Source organism: Bactrocera latifrons, unplaced genomic scaffold (assembly GCF_001853355.1).
Source record: "Bactrocera latifrons isolate USDA-ARS-PBARC rearing strain unplaced genomic scaffold, ASM185335v1 scaffold_26, whole genome shotgun sequence".
NCBI classification, from domain to species: Eukaryota; Metazoa; Arthropoda; class Insecta; order Diptera; family Tephritidae; genus Bactrocera; species Bactrocera latifrons.
This window is the reverse complement of record NW_017536185.1, coordinates 1,691,709-1,711,992: the sequence shown is the minus strand read 5'-3', so window position 1 is coordinate 1,711,992 and position 20,284 is coordinate 1,691,709. Positions and strand designations below refer to the sequence as shown.

At 34.0% G+C, this 20,284-nt stretch overlaps 1 protein-coding gene across 7 annotated transcripts in view; it reads left to right on the top strand.

The window, feature by feature from the left end:
• LOC108969624 (collagen alpha-1(XVIII) chain) overlaps positions 1-20,284 on the top strand; it is a 396,591-nt gene that overhangs the window by 257,204 nt on the left and 119,103 nt on the right. For all 7 annotated transcript variants that reach the window (XM_018934460.1, XM_018934459.1, XM_018934458.1 and 4 more), the window contains exons 6-9: positions 4,531-4,581; positions 4,728-4,775; positions 15,031-15,091; positions 16,921-17,078. In XM_018934460.1, coding sequence (XP_018790005.1) covers positions 4,531-4,581; positions 4,728-4,775; positions 15,031-15,091; positions 16,921-17,078 — 318 coding nt within the window. The remainder of the gene's footprint in view (positions 1-4,530; positions 4,582-4,727; positions 4,776-15,030; positions 15,092-16,920; positions 17,079-20,284) is intronic.

Here is a 20,284-nt window from a genome sequence, read left to right as displayed (position 1 = left end):
GCTCTCTGCTCTCGAAAAAATACTCTGAAGCTCATCSCGACGGCAGCAGACAGTAGGTTTCTTTCAATTAATTGATTAGAGATTGCACKCATAATATTTGTTCTCACTTTATTTTTTAACCTAGAACTTTTGAAAAAGATTGAGTTGTCACCAGTCCTTAATGCCCACTTAGTTTATAAGCTCACTTACAACTTTCCGTAGACGTGAAACTTAAGTCTTAAAAATCGGCTGAAGTAGATTCGAGACAGAAAGAAAAGCACGTATAGTGGTTTGCGCATTATATTAAACCATAAGAAGCGGCTTATGTTGGCCTTCGAAAAATATGTGATTACTTGATTTAACCCTTGATGCTTAAAGGTACGGTKGTCTGGAATAAGCATATGGATATTCAAAGCTCACAATCGCCTTTACTCAACTGTACCATTTTGCATCCAAAYGTAAGCAGTTTGCGGCAAGTCTTTGAATAAGTGAGCTAGAAGTAAAAACYACCGTACTGTAAAACCACTAGCACACACACTAACGCATGTAGGTATGTTATCACTCTGAAATAACGGCAATGCTGGTCATACCGATATTGCTCGCCACGACGCAACCATTTTTTCTACTCTCAAGTCAGCGCATATACGCACACACACACTTTAACGCACTGACTTTTTCCATACATGGATTTATGCACACACTCATACACGTGTAGCTCTGTATGCACAGCCTCTTGTATGTGGGCCATGTCGATCTTTTTGTGTTAAAYACATAATACAGCAACAATGCTTGCTTTGTTCCAGCGTGTATAGCCCACTTACACTTGTGTATGTATTTAGTTGTTACGAAGTTGGCTGTAAGTAGGCCACGCAACTCTTGTTAAAAGGCGCTTTTTCTAAATGCACTCCGYGCATACCAATGTTAGCTTTTTTCCTCCTTACACCTAAATGGTGCGCGTGTATGTGTGCGTGTGAGTGCGTGTTTAAATGTCTAAAATCTCTAAGCGTTGTGCGTGGCGTTTAAGTTATGCCATCAGCACCTAAATGGCCGTTACGTAACACTTTTGCAAGTTGTTGTGGGCTATGAAAGGCAGTTTGTGTATTTTTGAATWAAATTCAATCGCCTACGCTCAATTTGTTCACAGAAGCGCCAATATTTGGTTCATATTCATTAAATCAGCGGAATTTCACACGCACTTTGTTACTATGCAATCTTGGTCAAGCAGTAAAATGTTCTTTCTTTGCATTTTTCACCATACTGCCTGCTTTAACTGTTATCCGCGCAAAAGYACCATTTAAACTCACCTAAATTTWGTTTTGGTGTGTGTGYACCATGCCAAAAATWAAGGACGTGTAGTCAAAAATTTAGCTCAGAACTTATTCTGCATGCTTAATTTTGTACAAAGCATTTAGCACAACAACAACAATGTAAAACGCTGTTTTAACCCCATTCATAAACTGTGCAAAACCATTATGCTTGCCTGATGTGGGTGTTCTATTCTCCATGGCGTTGTGCACYGTTGTCTTTGCCATCACAAATTGCATGATGAATGCTTAGTGCTTCGCCATTGCCACACAGCATACACATATGGATGTRTTTGCGTGACTCCGGGATGGAATGATAGCATTTTAGAATGTGCACTAACCCTGGCAGAAATTCCTAAGGAAATAAAATACAAAATGCGAGCACTAGATATTTGTCTAGCCAGTAATTAAAGCCTTGGAAATATTACAAGCTTATTTCCAACTAATGACAAGTGGATTTGTGGTCATCTGGTGTACGGAGGTTATCATAAGTAAGTTGTATATGTAGACTAACGCTTTGGTTTCCATATTATTGAATAATATTCTAAAAGTTCTAACTAATGCCGTAAAGAACGTTTTTTTTTTTAGACAACTGGTTTTCAAATATGATTTAATGTTATGTCCAAAAACTTAGCTTTATTATAAAGACAAAGGGTTGTAGTATGTCTAAAATGTTCAGGCAAGTGCAGCGGCTGGCTCGATTAATTTCCAGTTTTCGATAGCTTTTTCTGTAATTTGGGCCGTATGTCAGCAGTGACGCGTCGAATAATCTCTTCCAAAGCGTCAATGGTCTCGGGTTTATTTGCGTAGACTAGCGATTTCACACAATTCCACAAAAAATAGTTCAACTGTGTACAAACGCACGATCTTAGAGGCTGCGCCACAGGCTAAGGACGCGAGATAATGCGTCTACCGAAAGTTGCATTCCATAAATAGATTGTTTCGTGRGGTGTATGGCATGTAGCGCCGTATTATTGTGACCAACTGTCCACATCTACCCCAATGAAGGAGTTCCTTCGGTGTGCATTATACGATGTCTCTAGGGATGCCCCTTTTCTGCCAGAGTTGAAATGGTGACAAACCGATCCACCATTTCTTAAATTATGGACTCTACTAGGTGATTAAGTCGATCTAATATTGGATGAATCGTTATTTTAGTAAWAAATTTACATGATTTTCATGATATCACAAGCTAAAATGTGTACAAATTAAGCAAGAGCCGTCGAAAAAAGGATTGCCTTATTGTAAACCATGCGTGTGGAAAATACATGCTTTATTTTGCAATTTTGTAGCATACAAGTTACTGAAGCTATGAGTTTTTCTTAGTAAGAAACCTACAAAGTTCGGTACTACGCTATTTAAATTGTAACCATTTTTGAACTAACACTTATTAAAGATATCATTTCGAACAAAAATGTTTTTTTTTTTTTATAAAATACTGGCAACAACGCCGCCAAATATCCTTTACTTCTCACACATTAATGTTTATGATTTTAATTCGCTTATGGGTGTGTGCATATGAAAACTGTGTCAAACAAATATTTCACTCTTTTCTATGTTTTTTGTAGCGAAATTCGTTTGTACTTGTATATTCCCGAAATTTTTTTGTGGTTGCTTAATATAACAAACACATGTTAGCGCCTACCATAGTACCTGGATCATTTTTCCGCTCGCTTGTGTGGGCAATTAGAAAAAGAAGAATAAAAAGCACGTATATTACACTCAATTGGTTGTAAAGGTAACGCTTTTCATTAGAATGGCGTTTTTTTTTAGAAATAAAAATTTGCCATTTTGCCATATAAAAGCATACACCTACAAATATATAATATTTATATTATATGATTATTAATTTTATGTGTGGGCGTAACACAAAATACTGGAAAACACGCAACAAATCATTATTTCATTAAATTTACAGCATTTATAAACACACAAAAAAGGCGAAAATTGAAAAAATTTCAAAAAATTTAATCGCAATATTTATAGCGCTTTACACTTTATAATAATATAATCTAAATGCACATAAATTTACATGCATAATTTATTTTACAAACTTCCCGCTACTTGATTACGCCAATAAACAAATATAAATGTGCAATTAAAATTTTCGCTCCGACAACTGTAACAATGGATTATATCAAAGCGGGAGTGCCTAAAACGCACACCACCACATAAATTGTGGAAAAATGTGCRGCCGACCAAAATTCTAACGAAATTAGTTTCGCAAAAAATAATTTCAAATATTGAAATTCCCAACGATTTTTTGCAAATAAAGATTTTCATTAATTCGCGCGTGTGTTTCRTTTTACAATTGTGTTAATTAACTGTAAAAAAATGTTTCACCAAAATACAAAAAATATGGCTGAGCTTATATGTAAGCTTATCTGTAAGCAATTCGCGCATTTCCAAATTAATKTAATGAAATGCCATTTGGAATAAGCCATAATTTCGACACCCGCAGACGCACGCGAAATGCGCTAATTCAATAAAATATTTCCATTGTTTTACAAGCAACAACAACCAGCGCTTTATTCGCACACACTTACGCTAGTCCGCATRTATGCAGTTAATAATTATTTAGCAAAAACAATTAAATTAACATAAATTTTTCGTTTTCTGGCTAATTTTACATAATCCATTAATTTTGTTTTGTTGCCGCAAATGCCGCGATTCGCCGAACTTTGTATTAAAGTTAATAAGCTCGCAATTCACACACACACACACGCTTGGGCACGCCCACAATTTCTGCGGTTAGCAGTTTAATCATCAGCTATACATTAGCCACTGTTAATTTATTGTTCAAATTTGTTGCGATTTGGCTTTCTGCGTGCTTGAGGTGTGAAGGTTTGAGTAGGCGTGGCTGCATATGAACTACTTTGTTGGTTTTGCGGCAACAATTGTTGCTCTAGGATACTATTTGTGGTCACCGAAATCGCAAAAAATTGTATAAACATTTTTATTTTAATCCACTATCAACTTTAGGTATTACAATTAGTTGTACAGTACGTATACGTTACCTGATGCAAGTTGTGGATTCGCAGCTCTGTTTAATTACTGCCACATAATTGTCTCAATTTAAATTCTAGAACTTTGCTTTAAATAGACATTATCTATTTGTTTTCATTTCATTTAATTTTAAGGTTGAAACTGAATGTTTTAAGTTTTTAATTCAATTTTTTCTTCTGTTTATATTTTTTCTATTTTTTCACCAAATTTATTTACCTGTTTTGTTTTAATTTCCCCCTAGGATGACAGCTATAATGARATTTTAGGTTATGGAAGCGGCTCGGGCTTTATGGTATGTGGCCAGATTTTTATAATTTTTTATTTATAATTTCTTTACATTTTGCTTTATTTGTTGAGATTTTGTTTAATAATTTTTTTAATTCTAATGTTTTATTTATTATTTCTTTCATAATTCCTCATGTTTAATTTGTACGCTAGGAAGATGCGAGCGGAGACTACGAAAATTCAAATGAATCAATCTGGAGTGTGAGTATACACATACAATGCTAGTAACCAAACAGTACTATTTACAATATTTTATTTTATTTTAAGTTAAGATAGATTTGAATAAAAATACACTTTATTTATTCACTTCCTTCCACTATTCTTATTGTTATTTAATAAATTTTTTTATTGCACTGAAATTCGGCGAACTTCGGTGAACTATATCTTTCTATATGGTGATCAATTTTAAGTTTTAACAATTGACTTTTAGAAATAATATATTCAAGTAGGTGACAAAGACTTCAAAATTGTTTGGACATTGACGGATATTATGTCGAAACGTGTTTAATTTGATGTCTAATTTGAATAGAAATTTCAGAGTATTGGCTTACTAAAATCTTTTAGTTCGATGTTAGCCTTATAAAACTAAATTTAGCGAAACTTGTTTAAGAAACTTTCTGAACTTCTGTCACAAAAAACGCAATTAAATCTGTTTATATTTTATTCTCTCATACACGTATTTATTTAATTTTTTGAACGAAAAAAAAATAAATTTAAAAGCCAACCATTCCCAAACATGTTTTAATTACACTATATTTCCTTGATTAAATAATTTATATTGTCTCAAGATTACAAAATAGGTGGCATCATCCACATAACATATTTTTATTTGCAATCTATTTAAATCTCATTAATTTGGGAGGCATATTCTAATAGTTAATTTACTTAGTTAATTTAATTTATTGAAGATATTTTAAAATGTGGCAACCCTCCCCAAAAATATTTCTACCTGACAGTTTCCTAAACTGATTAATTTGGGTTCGCCTATTTTTCCTTTCTTCATTTTTCCTGAACAAGCGAAACTCAAGCAGGTAGCAGCCCCTGCAGACGTCGCTTGGAAAACTCACAATTAAACATACCATGTGCTTGCTAACCGATGTATACTATATATGGGATAAATTGCAAAATATTTTTCCCTAAATTCACAATTGCATTTCAGAACAAGAAAACCTTAAATCTTTTCTATCTAAATTTATTTTCACAACCAGAGTTACCTGACATTTTTTGGCCACCTCTGTGAACTTCAGCCTGTCAGCTGCATGAGTGCAGAATTGTGAATTACATACTAATTGGTACGCAAGTTCTACGGAAATATGCCACTTACCCTTATCTCTCTCGTTCATTGACTTTGTGCCTTAAAAGTGTCACATTTCAGAAAGAGACTTAAAAGTCTACACACATAACACATTTCCACTTATGTGCAGTGGAAATGCGTGTGTAAAAGTCAAGTAAGCCCATAGAGACGAAATAAATATGCGATATTCCACCTGCCATAGGACAGCTAGGCACGTCACATATGCCATGTTGCATGCCTATCACGATTTCCCAATCTAGACAATATTACGCATACAAATTGTCTAAATGTACATAGCTGCAAACATATATACTATATATATAATATATATGCATATATAGGTATGAATGAATATTTTTCTCTATAAATGAGTAAGAAATTTTGTAATTCAATTCAAATATTTATTTTGTTTTGTTAGGTAGAAAAAGCATATTAAAAAAAGGATACTAAATTTTCGTGCAACATTTTATGAATCCGAAGAAATCATTTGTTAACAGTAATACATTTGAGAGTAAGGGAGGTGGTTAACAAAATTGAAAATAAAAGATTTTTGGAAAGCACAGGATTCATAGATAAGAGCTATTTTAGTTCTAGTGAACTCTTCGCCCTCAGCAGAGTCCAATTTCCAATGTTTTTGGGACTTCTAACTGGACACTGTTCGATCGGCATTTTTGGATTTTGGAATCGAGATGCTTTTGTATTATTCCACATTCATATTAGTGTTCAGTTAGATAGAACTTGCAACTTTAGTTTAATTTCTTATTTTTCTGTCAGTAAGTTCGAAACCCACATAAAATGAATATTCAATGACTTTTACTAGATTTGCTATTTTGTCCTCCTTTTCTCACCGCTCTCACTAAGAACTACGAGTTTTGTCACTAAACTCATAAATTGCAACTATTTGGTGCTTTCTGTTTCCTTTTCTTGGTATATATTGGTTATATGACATATTACAAAAACAATGCTACTATTATCTAAACGTACCTTCGTGCTTTAGCACACATACATATATACATATACAAATATATATATTATCTGCTAAATACCGACTTATAGACTTATGACCGCAACGTGTCTCAGTGGTAAACAATTTTCACAACGCATTTGCAAACATTCCAACCCATAAGCAGATATATCAATACACAAAAATATATATATTGGAGGGTGTATTTGTGTGCGTATGAACCCCTATTCGATTTCCCATTTTGTGCACATCAAAGATAAAATAGAATGAAGAATGACCACGAAGTGAGTGTGTAACTGACCAAGTTGGTCAATAACGCACACAAGTAATGTCATGCTTACGGCCACACATACCCAGCAGTTAAAGCAACTAGTTACAAACTTGCCTTCCTTACAGCTACTATACATTTCACAAGTAGACAGCAAATGGCAACTTTAACCAACAACTGTCGTGTTTTTGTTCTACTAGTTGTCAGTCTACTTTGGTTCAGCTATATAGAAATTCCTTACTTGTTACAAATCGACTTATCGACTGGTGTATATCTTATAATGAGAAACTAATCTTAATTTTTATTTCAAAGTTGAAATTGCATATGCTTGAACCAACTTTCTAAAAACGTTTATAATCAATTTGAGACACAAAATTCTTGATTGGAATTTTTCCGATCTACTTTTAAGATTTATAGCTGGGAATTAATACATGAGATCATGTGTATATATTTGTGCTGAATTTCGGTAAAATATTTGCTTGTGGTTTCTTACTTAACTGCCTGTAGGCGGACAGAAAGGCACGTCGAATTTTGGCCTTAATTTATGCATTTACAAATAAGAATCATCGATACCATAACATTCCCCTTAAGTAGAGATATGAGAATAATTACATGCTTATATAGGCCAACACAAAGGTCAGTAAGAGCTTAGAAATATTACAAGAGCTTAAATGCTCCTAGGTCGCAGATATACGTGAGTAAATATTGAAGAGTATTGTGTAATTAAAGTACTATTTTATTTTGGCAGAAATGTTGAATTAGAAAGGAACTCCGGTGAGTTAATTTTACGAGTTTGTTATTACAATCATTATAAAATTTTTTTATCGTTTTGGAAGTCTTCCTTGGGTGTTTTCGTTAAGCAGAACCCAACTTTTCAAAGAATTATCTTTTTTTATCCCTTATCCTAAAATCTCCTTCTCAGCTGCCAAAAAAAAAAAAAAAAAAAAAAAAAAAAAAAAAAAAAAAAATGCAACTTAAAGCCCATTTATCAGCAAGTAAGCCAAAATAATTTGCAAATTCCCGCACATTGCTCAAGTGAAATAAAACACTTTCAACATTTCGTAACTTCTTCAATGTGCGATTAAGTAGCTACAATAAATACGCCAGACTTTCAAGCCAAAAAAGCAGACCAAACTGACATTAATTCCCACACAAATAAGCGTCGATTTGCAAGCAAACTTTTTCGGCAGCAGAAAAAGTAAATATTCATGTATAGATATGTATACTCGTATATGTATGTAAATTAATATGTCCAGAAATCTGATGGTAATCCAAGCAATTTCTATCACTTTTCCAAAGAATTAGATTCGTTGAGTGATGATACGCACACGCGTAAAAAATGTTTCGAAACATTGATTCGCAGCAGATATGTCGAAATTAGAAGCCGCTGTGCATATAAAGCAGCAAAGGAACATGTACAATATACATGCATACATATGAAACCGAATATTGGACGACTGCTCAAATTACGGCGATGCTGAGTGTGCTTTTATGTTAGCGATATTAAGTGTTACATCTTGTAGTATATATAATATATAAAAGTGCATATGTGTATTTAAGCACATATATGAAAATTCCAGACAGCTGAAACTTTAATGCTGAAACTTCTAATAATTTCACTTTGTGCTTAAATATGGTTGAAGATTTGAAAGTGCACTTAAGTGCACAATTTTTTGGAAGCTTAAAGCTATATGATTCCATAAAACCCCCAAAAAAAAAACTAAGTCCACGTATCAAAAACCGCTATACACACTGCACATTACAAAAGTTACCAAATTCAAAAATTTAAATGTGTATTGTCTCATTAACTTGCATAAGTCTGCTCGTGAGCACCTGCTGCTTCACTTGCCTGCACCCGCAATGTCTAGTCTTGGCAGAAAACTAAATAAGTTGTAAACAGCCGCACAATAGCAAACAATGAGCGCTGCAAAGGTTACAATAATGTCAATAGCAGTATAAGCACATGCATACATACATACATACATATGTGTGCCATATGTTGTGTATATTTTTAGTCAACTTTTGCCAGATCAACTTGCTGTGATAGCCATTTTGGCTAGGCGCACACGTGTGCAAAAGCAAACACATCCATTTAAACAACTAGAGTTTGAGAATGGCGACTTGAGTGTGACCCACTCAAGCTGAAGTAAATATATATCTAAATGCCTGTATATACGTAGTATATCGTAGTATATAAAATATAGAATGAGAATTGTCATTTGTTGTGGAGTTGCTTGCGACCGATTTCTCGTTGCCGTATTCGCCAATAAAATGACTTCACATGTTCTTACGTTTGTTAGTGACATTTACACAAAAGAACGGTATTGGTGCGTATAACGAGAATCAATTTATCGGCTGCCACAGACTCTTTTATAACAGCAGTAGTGACCGTTGCACACTTACATACCTACAAATGCATGTATACTCGTAGATACATATATATTAATCTTATTTTCTCTTAATACACATGCACAGCAGGGTCTTGTGCCTTGAACTGACTGGAAAAAGTTTCCGTTCTTATTTGAAGACGCAACAATTAAAAAAATTATATGTTTTAATATTAAATAAATTTCCAGCTATCAAATTAAAAAAAGTCTAACTACTACTAACTAAAGTCTAACCGAATTCGAAAATTTGTCAACTTATTTATACAAAGTGTATAATATTTGGTTTATTTTAGTCTAGCAACAGACTAACCACACCACAGTAATTGTTGTTGTTGCAGATGCAGACAACATTCCTGAAGTACGTAAGTTCGAGGTATGATGTCATATTGACAGTCATTGGCCGTATAAAAACCCAGATGATTTCCAATTAGTTAGACCCGACTGTCGTGAGTAATTGTTCTGCATCTGTGATTTCAGTGACCTCCTTGTCAAAAATTTGTATTTACTCAAAAACTTTCCAAATAATATCCAAAATATATTCCCCCAGCATTAGGTTAAGCAGTTTTCAAGGTCGATCGGGAGAGCGTAGGATTTTGAACCATCAAGAAAATTACCTCGGTCTACATAAAATGTCCAAGGTAGTCGGTAGTGAGGATCTATTGAGTGTTGCCTATAATTAAGCATATTTTAGCAAACTCGCAAATCGTATTAGGAAAGGGAAAGTATTAACTTTTAAGTATGATTATCCAAGCAGAGCTATATAAAGAAGTATATACACATTTCTAATATAATTCGTATGATTTTTTTATGATATTTCGGTCTCATAATAGTTTTTGAGTAATAAAGGAACACTACTAGTTCAAAATAATTTTGATCTCTCACCATTCAGCGAGTGATTAGGAGATAAGTTACACCTGAGATAACATCTGTGAAATTTTATAAAGAGCAAAGTGCTTTACTGTTCCATGTCTTTTAGTACCAAAAATGCCTACAATTCAACCATAACACAGTCAGTTTTAAGGAAAATGCTTTGCTGCACCATATAGATATTAAGGTATTTTCGTTTGCATTAAAATATTTAAATAAAATGCAATTTAGTTCCTAGAAAACGAGCAGCTTTTCGAATTCTAATAATATATCTCCCACTCCAGACTTACATTTGTTAAAATTTTAGTCGTTTGTGACGACAATTGCATTGGCTTTGCCAACAAAAGTTATGTAAATTAGAAAGACAATTATTATTTATATTTCATATTTCATTAGAATTAGTTTCCTTTTCAAAATACCGTCTGTTGCTTTTAGCTGCATTCGAAATATGTGAATTGAAATTAAAACAACACAAAAATGGTTAAATATATTTTATTGACTTTCGTTTCCAGTACAAGCAGAAAGCTAATTTTTAATGTGCAAAAATTTCGTTATTCTGCAAACAGTTTTGCTCATATAAATACACAAAGTAAGTATGTTTGTATTATAATATATGTGTCTCTATGTCTGTGGTAGGCAAAAAATAAACAAAAGCAAATGCAAGCACATTTTTATTATTATTATTTTTTTTTTTTCGAAACAAAAACGAATGCCGAATATGAATTTTAACTATTGCGCCACTCTGTTTCAAAGAAATTGAAATGTTTCGAACTTATATTTGAATTGTTTCTCNTTTAACTATTGCGCCACTCTGTTTCAAAGAAATTGAAATGTTTCGAACTTATATTTGAATTGTTTCTCATACATTTCTGTGTCTATCAGAAACCCTTTGTGAATGTGTGTGTGTGTGTGTGCATATTCAATTCAAAGGAGTAATGCAATTAGCCACTGGAATTGCAAATATGTGTAATTCATGGAAAGCACTAAAACAAACATCTAAATCTTGAATTTGAATGAAAAGGAGTATAAGAGAAAAGCTCTATCTGTGCATACATACATATATATGTGGATGTGGAAAGCAAAACTTTGATCTAATGAACTCACGTCATTTGAAAGTGAAGGTTCACATTAGGTGTGCCCCTTGACATTTGATAAAACTCAGAGGCTCATTTAAGTGAAAAGTATTTCTAAAACTAGGAAATAAAACTGTCAACTCAAAATTCGAATGCGGGTATAACCGAACATTTCATACTCCTGCAACTTGCAGTATTTAAAGCTAGGGAAGTACCTTCAGGTACTTAAAATTTGTTAGTTATATGGTATCTAGAGCGAGTTTTCAATGGATTTTATTCATTCTAAGCATAAAGATGCACCGTTATAAAAAAAACGCTCTCTCAATTTTATTATAATATCTCACATATTGACATGACAGTTGGCGGTATAAAGTCCCCCGAAAGTTCGAAAATATTTATATTTGTTTATTTACTTATTGACCATATTCAAAACATTTTTGATCCTCTCTGTATTTCAATTATATAGTTCACACATTGATCGATATTTTATGAAAAAAGTCAACTATGGGTACTGGGTCTGTATATTTGACTTTAACAATTTTTGTTGGATTTGATCAAAAGATGGCATACTTCAATGGGATTACTACAAAGGTAACATAAAAGTGTCTGGTGATTACCACGTGCCTTAACTGGGTGGTAAGTTATGGTATAATGTCGTTTTGTGGGCATGGTATTAGTCCGATTACGCCCATCAACGAACTCGTACTTTTTGCTATATAAGTATAGCCCTCTATCCTCTGTCCATCTCGACTCGACTAGTTGTAGGTAATACGTAAAACGATTAGATGAACAAAACTATTATACTTTGTAGTAACATCTTCCAAGAGTATGATGATCAGCAGATTTTTTGATTAATTTTAGTTCAAAACAACAATACCTATTACGCATTTGCATACTTGTCCTTTTCTGGGAAGTGAAAGAAAGCCTTAAGTCATTTATAGCTGAGCAATTTCTGATCACAGGAAAAGTTAGGTGATTTAGACCGATTCTCCTTACTATTCGACTAACTCAATTGCCACCGTGAGTTAGTTCAACTCTGGAACGACAACGAATTATGCACACACATCATATATATATTCATGTACATATACATATACATATAATCATACATATAAATATGCAAAATATATATGTTCTCTGCAGTTATTGTGAGCACCCACTTTGTATTAAATTCAACAGAAGCAAACAAAAAGCAAATCCACAAGCACACCGAAGCACACCGAAGCACCAACACACCTACACTCAAATGCTGACTGTAATAACGGCTCACCAATGCACATGCATTGAACATTGCTCATGTCATAACTCAACAACTCATTGTTTCCAACAAATTGTAATAAATAAAAATGTTGCAATGTTTTGTTTTTATTTATAGCTTATATGGTACATAGTAAACGTTATAGCGCTGCGAGCCATTTTCATGCTACGATTGTACATGTTATTATTGCACTTGCTCTTGCTTTGACTGCCATTTGCCATATTTCCTTATGCTCCTCTTTGTCCACACTTTTCTGTTCATTTTCGAAACCCTTACCCCGCTCACACACATACACGTTTACTGCTACACACCCACAGTCTGATTGGAAATGTCACAGCTGCGGTCGCATATTTCCACACATACACACACATACAGTCATATGAAGCTCCAATCAAATACACAAAGTGTGGTGGAAGTGCAGTCGGGTGATTGGAATGTTTGGGGCGTTAAGCGCAGAAAACATTGTATGTATGTATGAGTGGAATTTATGTGTGTATGTTCAATATGTGTGTGTGTATTCTTGCCAATGTTGGCTCCGGAATTTTTATTTGCTCGTAACATATTGATAAGTTGCAAATAAATTTTCATTGTGCATTGGAGTAGCGCAAGTACAACAACAAAATACAAACAAATGGGAGCAAGCAATAATAAAGGAAGCAGTAAAATTCCAAATAAAATATGTATATATAAAATGAAGAGGTATGAAAAATGTGTCACATTTTGCATTGTGCTACCGAGCGTAAATGCATTGTCAATTTATATGCTCGTATGTATGTATAAAAACATACATTGTTTGTCGCCGTATACAAGCAAACACATATTTGAGAATGTTGCGCTGAAAAATCAGTAGCTAATGCTTCTGGCGGCTTTCTTCCACTCTACAATCGCTTTTTTCTCATTCAAATTAGATATGTACGTGTTTGAATACTCCTTGAAATGATTGATTTTTGTTTACTTATAACTGGCAGACGCGACGTATTGAGTTTAAAAACCACCGCTTTAATTTAGTGGGTGTTGGCAGTCATTATAAGTATTTAAACCCTTGAGGAAAGTATGCATTTATATTCTTTTAAGTGTAAAATGGTTGTATGTATCACTTAAAACTAAGTGATCAAGATAAAGGCTCATATATATGTATATAAGGTATAGACATCCGGGTAACTGTCTGTCCGTCCGTACAAGCCTTCCTTAAACACCATTACCGACACTGAAAAGGTGGTTGAAAACTACTAAAAGTGATCCGCGATGGTATGAGAGGGCTTAGTCGGAGATAGGGCTAAAATGCCATATTTGGAAATCTAATTAACCGAGTTCGACTAAATTGGGGTGCGGCATTAGTCTCGCATGTTTCATATCACAGTGAATGAGCGAAATCGAACTAAACCCACGTCTACTTTTCATACATAAAACAGAATTTTAAATACCATTTGATTCCTTCACTTTGCAGTACACAAATAAGAAGTAAGTAATCTAATGTTTGGCACTAATAATTTCCCTAACTTATGCCATCTTATGAGCAGAATCTGTCGAAATCCAATCCCAAATACCGCAAATGTGGACTCCCAGTTGACTTTTCACCAAAAATATCGATCAATGTATGAGATATACCATTATAATTGTTTTGATGATAATAGTATAAATGTCTATTAAAAATGGATTCAATCAAGTTCGTAGTATTAACTTAGCTCTCATATACCTAATATAAAGATTTTCGATATTCCGATTGACTTTATGTTGCACATATCGGCCATTATGTGTGTTATTTCGGTGAAAATGGAAGAGCGTGTTTTACTGATAGCAGCGTACCTTTGTACCTGAAATAGATAAAAGTGGACGAAACTGCATACTCCATATGATTGGTGATGGTAGGTGAGATACCTTAAAGAAACCCTATAGTTTCGTGAAAGAATTCTTCGATCTTTGATTATTGCAAATTGCGTGAGTATAAAATGTTCGGTTACGCCGCAACTTAACCCTTTTTTACTTGCTTTTACTCAAAACAATCACAAATTATAAACATTTTGTTCACTTTTTTTAAGTGTTTTCAAAAGCTTGTTATTTTTTCTTATATAATAATGAAAAGTAGCATAACCTAACAAGTATTTTTTTATTTGTGCCGCTTTAGAGTTTAAACAATTCGCGTCATCATCGACAGAGTTGACTCCTGGCAGATGTCTTGAAGTCGTAAAAAAAGTCGTTMAATAAAGAAAATGCATTCCATTCTTTATATATATTTTAGACACGGAATTATTACTCAATATTTCTTGTAACAAAATACTGTATATATATAAAAATAAATTTATATTTTTTATTTATATGTTTATATTTTATTTGTAAATTTGCAGGCGACGGACGATGCCAGTGGATTTCCATCACAGACGCCACCTCCTTATCCGCACGAAAGACGTAAGTAGCACAATTTAATTGATAGTTATGAACTATTTAAGGCTTTTATTAAAAAAATTGTTACATGAAATAAAAATAATAGTTTAACAAATATTTTAATAATACGTAAAATTAAAACTGAATACTAATTAGATCACATATACAAGTAAAAATATTAATAAACGTTACTCATTAATAGAATTATTTTAGAAAAGATTTGCGGTTTTTCGAAAAAGCAAAATTTTGTTTTCGGTCTTACATACTTAACAGGGTTCCGAGTTCCAAACAAACACCATTCTAACAAATTTAAGAATTTTTGTTACTGATAAGTCTTATTATATGAGCTCTTCAAATAATAAAACGTTAAGGTGATTAAATCTGAAGTTGGTTGCAAAAAAATTCAATAATATCAGCCGTGTCATCAAAAGAAATTACTTAGTTTAAGACCCAATATCGATGTATTGCTATAGTGTTAAAAAGCAAGATTAAAAAATCCAATGATAATAGCGATATAGGGGCTAAAAGCTCGGCTTTGTAAAACATATTACGGAAAGGTTGACATATCGACTTTAACACAAATGAGTTCGACTTTTCGAAAACAAACGGTGCAATAAATTACAGCTGTTAGCGAAACAAATAAGAAACTTAAAAATATTTAAATCGTCAAAACAGATTTTCCATGTAAACACAAGCACTATATTTGCAGAGAGCATAAATTCAAAGGTTTATCAAAATTTGCGCGATTTCAATACAACACTGAACGCAGGCGAACTGTTGACTTTTGAGAAGCGTTTTTCGCACAAAAACACACATTCCTCCAAACACTTTGGAGGTGTGCACGCGCTTGCATGCCATTTGCAAGGCAGTAAACAAATTAAGTAGTGCAATCTAAAATATTGTAAAATCATTTCGCGAAAATGAAGTGGACGCAAAAACATTCGCCACTAAAATGGATTTGCATGTATGCACACATATATTCTTGCACATAAATAAATCTTATGAAAATGCAAACAATATCTGCAGCATACATACTGGCGCTCTTACTCACAGCCACACATACACACCGCTGTTATTAATATGTAAGAAGATACGGTTGTGTGGGCACTCTGAGCTTTATAGCACCCGAAGGATGGCTGTGCAAAAAATGCAAAATTTTTTCAACCAACCTGCATATTTATGTAAATTTCACATATATTGAAGTGTGTGTGTGTTTGCGCCAAGTGTATAGAATAGCAAATGAATTCGTGTATAAAGTGTAACAAGCTACACATGACATAAATTGCTTGTTATTGCGTTTTTCACAAATTTACATTTCAACGAGAGCTAATGCCTGGCACACCAGACACACATTGTATGTGTGCATACAAGTTAATATCTACCGCCAACAGATGTGCACGAGTGTGTGCGTAACGCATTTGCATACACATATGTAAATGCAGTGGCGAGCAAAGGGAGGCAGTGGTAAAGGGTAACAAAATTTCGCTCCATAAAAATTTACATTTTTTATGCAAAATCAAGAGAAAAAAAGAGCAGCAGTGAATGAAAAAATTGTTAAATATATTGTCTATCGAGTAAAAACAAAAAATCTTATGCTGGCTGTTGTAAAATGTCGGATAATGCTCAATATTTATTGTCATACGTTGAACCTGGTGCCAAATTTCCATGAATATTCCTAGGCTTTTAATCAATTCAGTTTAGTTTTCCGCTTGAATTGCATTGGAAATAGACTAAATAGGCACACTCGCTTAATTTATGAATTGTATGCAAAAGGTTGCGTATACGCAGTGTAGCTCTAGTGTAGTTCCGCAATGTATTTTATATATTTTACATGTTTGCTCTTTTTATTGCAGCCTATCGCACACCTAAAGGTGAAAAAGGTGAACGTGGCCCTAAAGGACCACCCGGTGATAGCATACGTGGTCCACCGGGACCACCGGGGCCGCCGGGCCCTAAAGGTGAATCGGCTACTTTTCCGCCCTTCGTTGATTTTCCCAGCGGTGCCGATGCGGTAAGTAGCCATTAATGTGTAATATACTTGATTGTTTTTTTTTATTCATAAGAATATGAAAAACGATTAGAATTTTTGTAAAAAGTATAAATATTGACATATGTATGTGTGTATGTACATATTTATAAATAGGAATTTTTAGTTGCAACTAAGCATGAAGCAATAATTGGAAATCAGTATAAAATTAAATACTAATCACGCTTGTGGGACCTGAGTTTGTTTCCCAGTGGAAAAAATTTAAAAAAAAATCTCGTAATGAGAGCAAATGGAAAAATATACATATTTTAAATCTACAACTGTTTCTATAAAATATATCAGTTTCATTTTGAGATCTTTAAAAAAAAATTTTTTAAAAGTTATTCTTAGTATGAAATGGAAAAAAATCAATTATTTTCCATATCTTGACAGGCTAAGTATGCAGCTCTCCATACAATGACCAATCGGTTTTTCGAATCTTTCAAAAAAACTAATATGGTTAGGCAAAAAATTACCAAAATTTCAGGTAGAACTCAATTTTTTTATGCCCACTTCCTTATCTTCCCAAGTTGCTGCTTATTGGTCGGAGCCGACGATATCAGACCATTTTAGGATATGTCTGTCTTAGAAACTGATAGATCGAAATTATATCCTTGTATGGAAAACATTCTTATTTAAAAAGATGTGTTCACGAAATTTGCCACGGGTTATTGTCCAAGTCAATACCATAATATTTGAAGAAATTTTTTAGATCTGAGGACTATATCATATAGCTGTGATACAAATTGATTGATCAGAATGAAGTCGTTGTATGGAAACTTTTGGTTTCGAATGAATATTTTCAAGAAATTCTGAATATATTGTAATCCAAGACAACTCCGGCTTATTCAGAAAAAGATTCAGACCACTATAGCAAATAGTTGTCATACAAATCGAACGATCGAATTCGACTTGTTCTATGGAAACTGCTTGTCTATGAAGGGTATTCTAGCTTTGCTGCAAACACAGTTAAAGTTTTTTTCTTGTTTTGATTTTTACACTTTGCTACTTTGTCTATGAAAAAGCTCCGGAAATTTGAAAAATGTAAGTAAATAAAAAAATGCATACAATAGTTTTGTTTAAAATTCTTAAAAATGTCTTTTTTTGAAGGCTTTCAAATTAAATATGCACCTTGAAGTTTTGATTATTATTAATACTAAATTAATTCGATAGTTAAATTATAATCATCCGCACATCTCAAGTTGTTCTTTCAATTACCTAATTGACGAGCACATTTCCCTCCCCCTTTTGTCATTAAGCCACAAAGCAATGAGCTGATCAATCACCAATTTCAGTGAAAATCCGTTATTATGAACTTAGTTGACGTTTAAGTTTATTATCTGCTGCAACAGTGTAAGCTTATGTAAGTATGGCTGTGATTCGCAGCAATTGTATGTGCTGAGTCCGCACACGTGCATGCGCTTATCTGCTGACGGTTTACAGTTTGCCTACGTTAATAAGCATTGATCACAAATTTCACATAAATTCCGCAATTATCAGCTGCTACAAGTAATTGTGCAATAATTAGTGCATAATAAACACAATTGCCAATGCACGAACAAAAGCACCACCCACACAAGCACATGCAGCAGCCAGATTTCGCTCGCACAAATATGTAGCAGTGTTCGTTAGTCAAAGTTGCAACAACACTGCTAAGCTATTAAGCGCCAGCCACAGCAATATGCTCATAAGTCTGCATAAATACAATGACTATGACTACGGTGAGTTGCCTATTATCAGCTGCCAATTGATTTGCTAATGCATACAAACACATATCACGGCACCGCCTRCACACGTGATATACTATGCACAGCTATGTATGGATGTGTTGGTGGCTCTGTAAATGATGCACTTATAAATGCAAACGAAGTAAACGCAAATTAACTGCAAATGCCGCACTAAATCTACTCAGCTTCGATGAGCGGACCAGCCTGTGTGCATGTGTGTGTGTGTAGATGTGTCCGTGTTTGGCTAAATCCGCTGGCTTACCTATTTATTTACGATTGCAGCATTATGAATGTTTACATGCACTAGCGCATGTATGTGTGTGTGGCCGTGTGCAAATGGAAAAACCGATAATTGTCTACTTAGCGGTATTAACGCGATTGTCGAGCGGCTTTAATTTGTTGCACTGCTAACGGAAGCGCTCGCCAACAAACAACAAATGTTCAGTTATCCCACGCGGACAGGTTATAGATATTATTAGCTGGTGTGTGCAATGCACTCACATAGATTTATATTGTTTTGGTGTTAATAAGTTGTCAACCAAAGGAGCGTGAACGGCTATTTGTTCGAACGAGCGTTGTGTGGGAAGGCGAAAATCCAAAAAAAGTTAATTTCCTGCAGGCATGTGTTAAGCCATGATTAAATCTTCTATTTGTTTTGTACATTTTTTGAAAGGAAAGTAAAAGGAATTTAATTACACGGAGTGAGAAGTTTGATAAGTAATCTGTGTAGTGCCATTACCTAGGACTTTGTGAATGACGGTAAAAGGCATATTTGAGAAGGTCAAAATCTATACATGACCCACGAAATCCCATTTTTTCGCCCCCTTACGCCTTATACGTTGTGAGGAAAAAGTACCGATAAATTATAAATAAAACGAATAATAAACAATTATTTGCCCTTTAAAGTAATCCCAACCAAATATAATACACTTATGATTTTCCTCGCCAAAACATTATCCATAAGAACTTGTTAAGATAGCCTTCAGCTTATTTAGCGAATTTCATTTTATTTCTTCATTCGACTGAAAGCGGTTTTCTCAAAATGACCATTTCAATTTTGGACACGGAAAAAAATCACACGGAGCCAAATCTGTTGATCGATTCATTTCATTGCCGTTTTTGCTTTAAATCCGGCCACAATCGTACACATCTTAAAAAAAATTACGCTTTATCGTTACGAGTTGAGCAAGAACGCGTTTCATACCCTAAATATTTACCAAAATCATGCGAACGGAGCCTCCAGAGACTTCGAGCTCTCTTGATATCTCTCTAAAACTTGCCCGACGATTACCATACACCAAGCCCCTTCACCTTTTTAATATTTTCAATAGCTGAAGATAGCGTAGGCCACCCAGAATGAGACATGTCTTCAACGACCTCTCGACTATATTTGAATGCTTTGTACCACTTGCAAGCTTAGTTTCTTTTATAAAACTGAATCACCGTAAGCGTAAGCAAAATTTG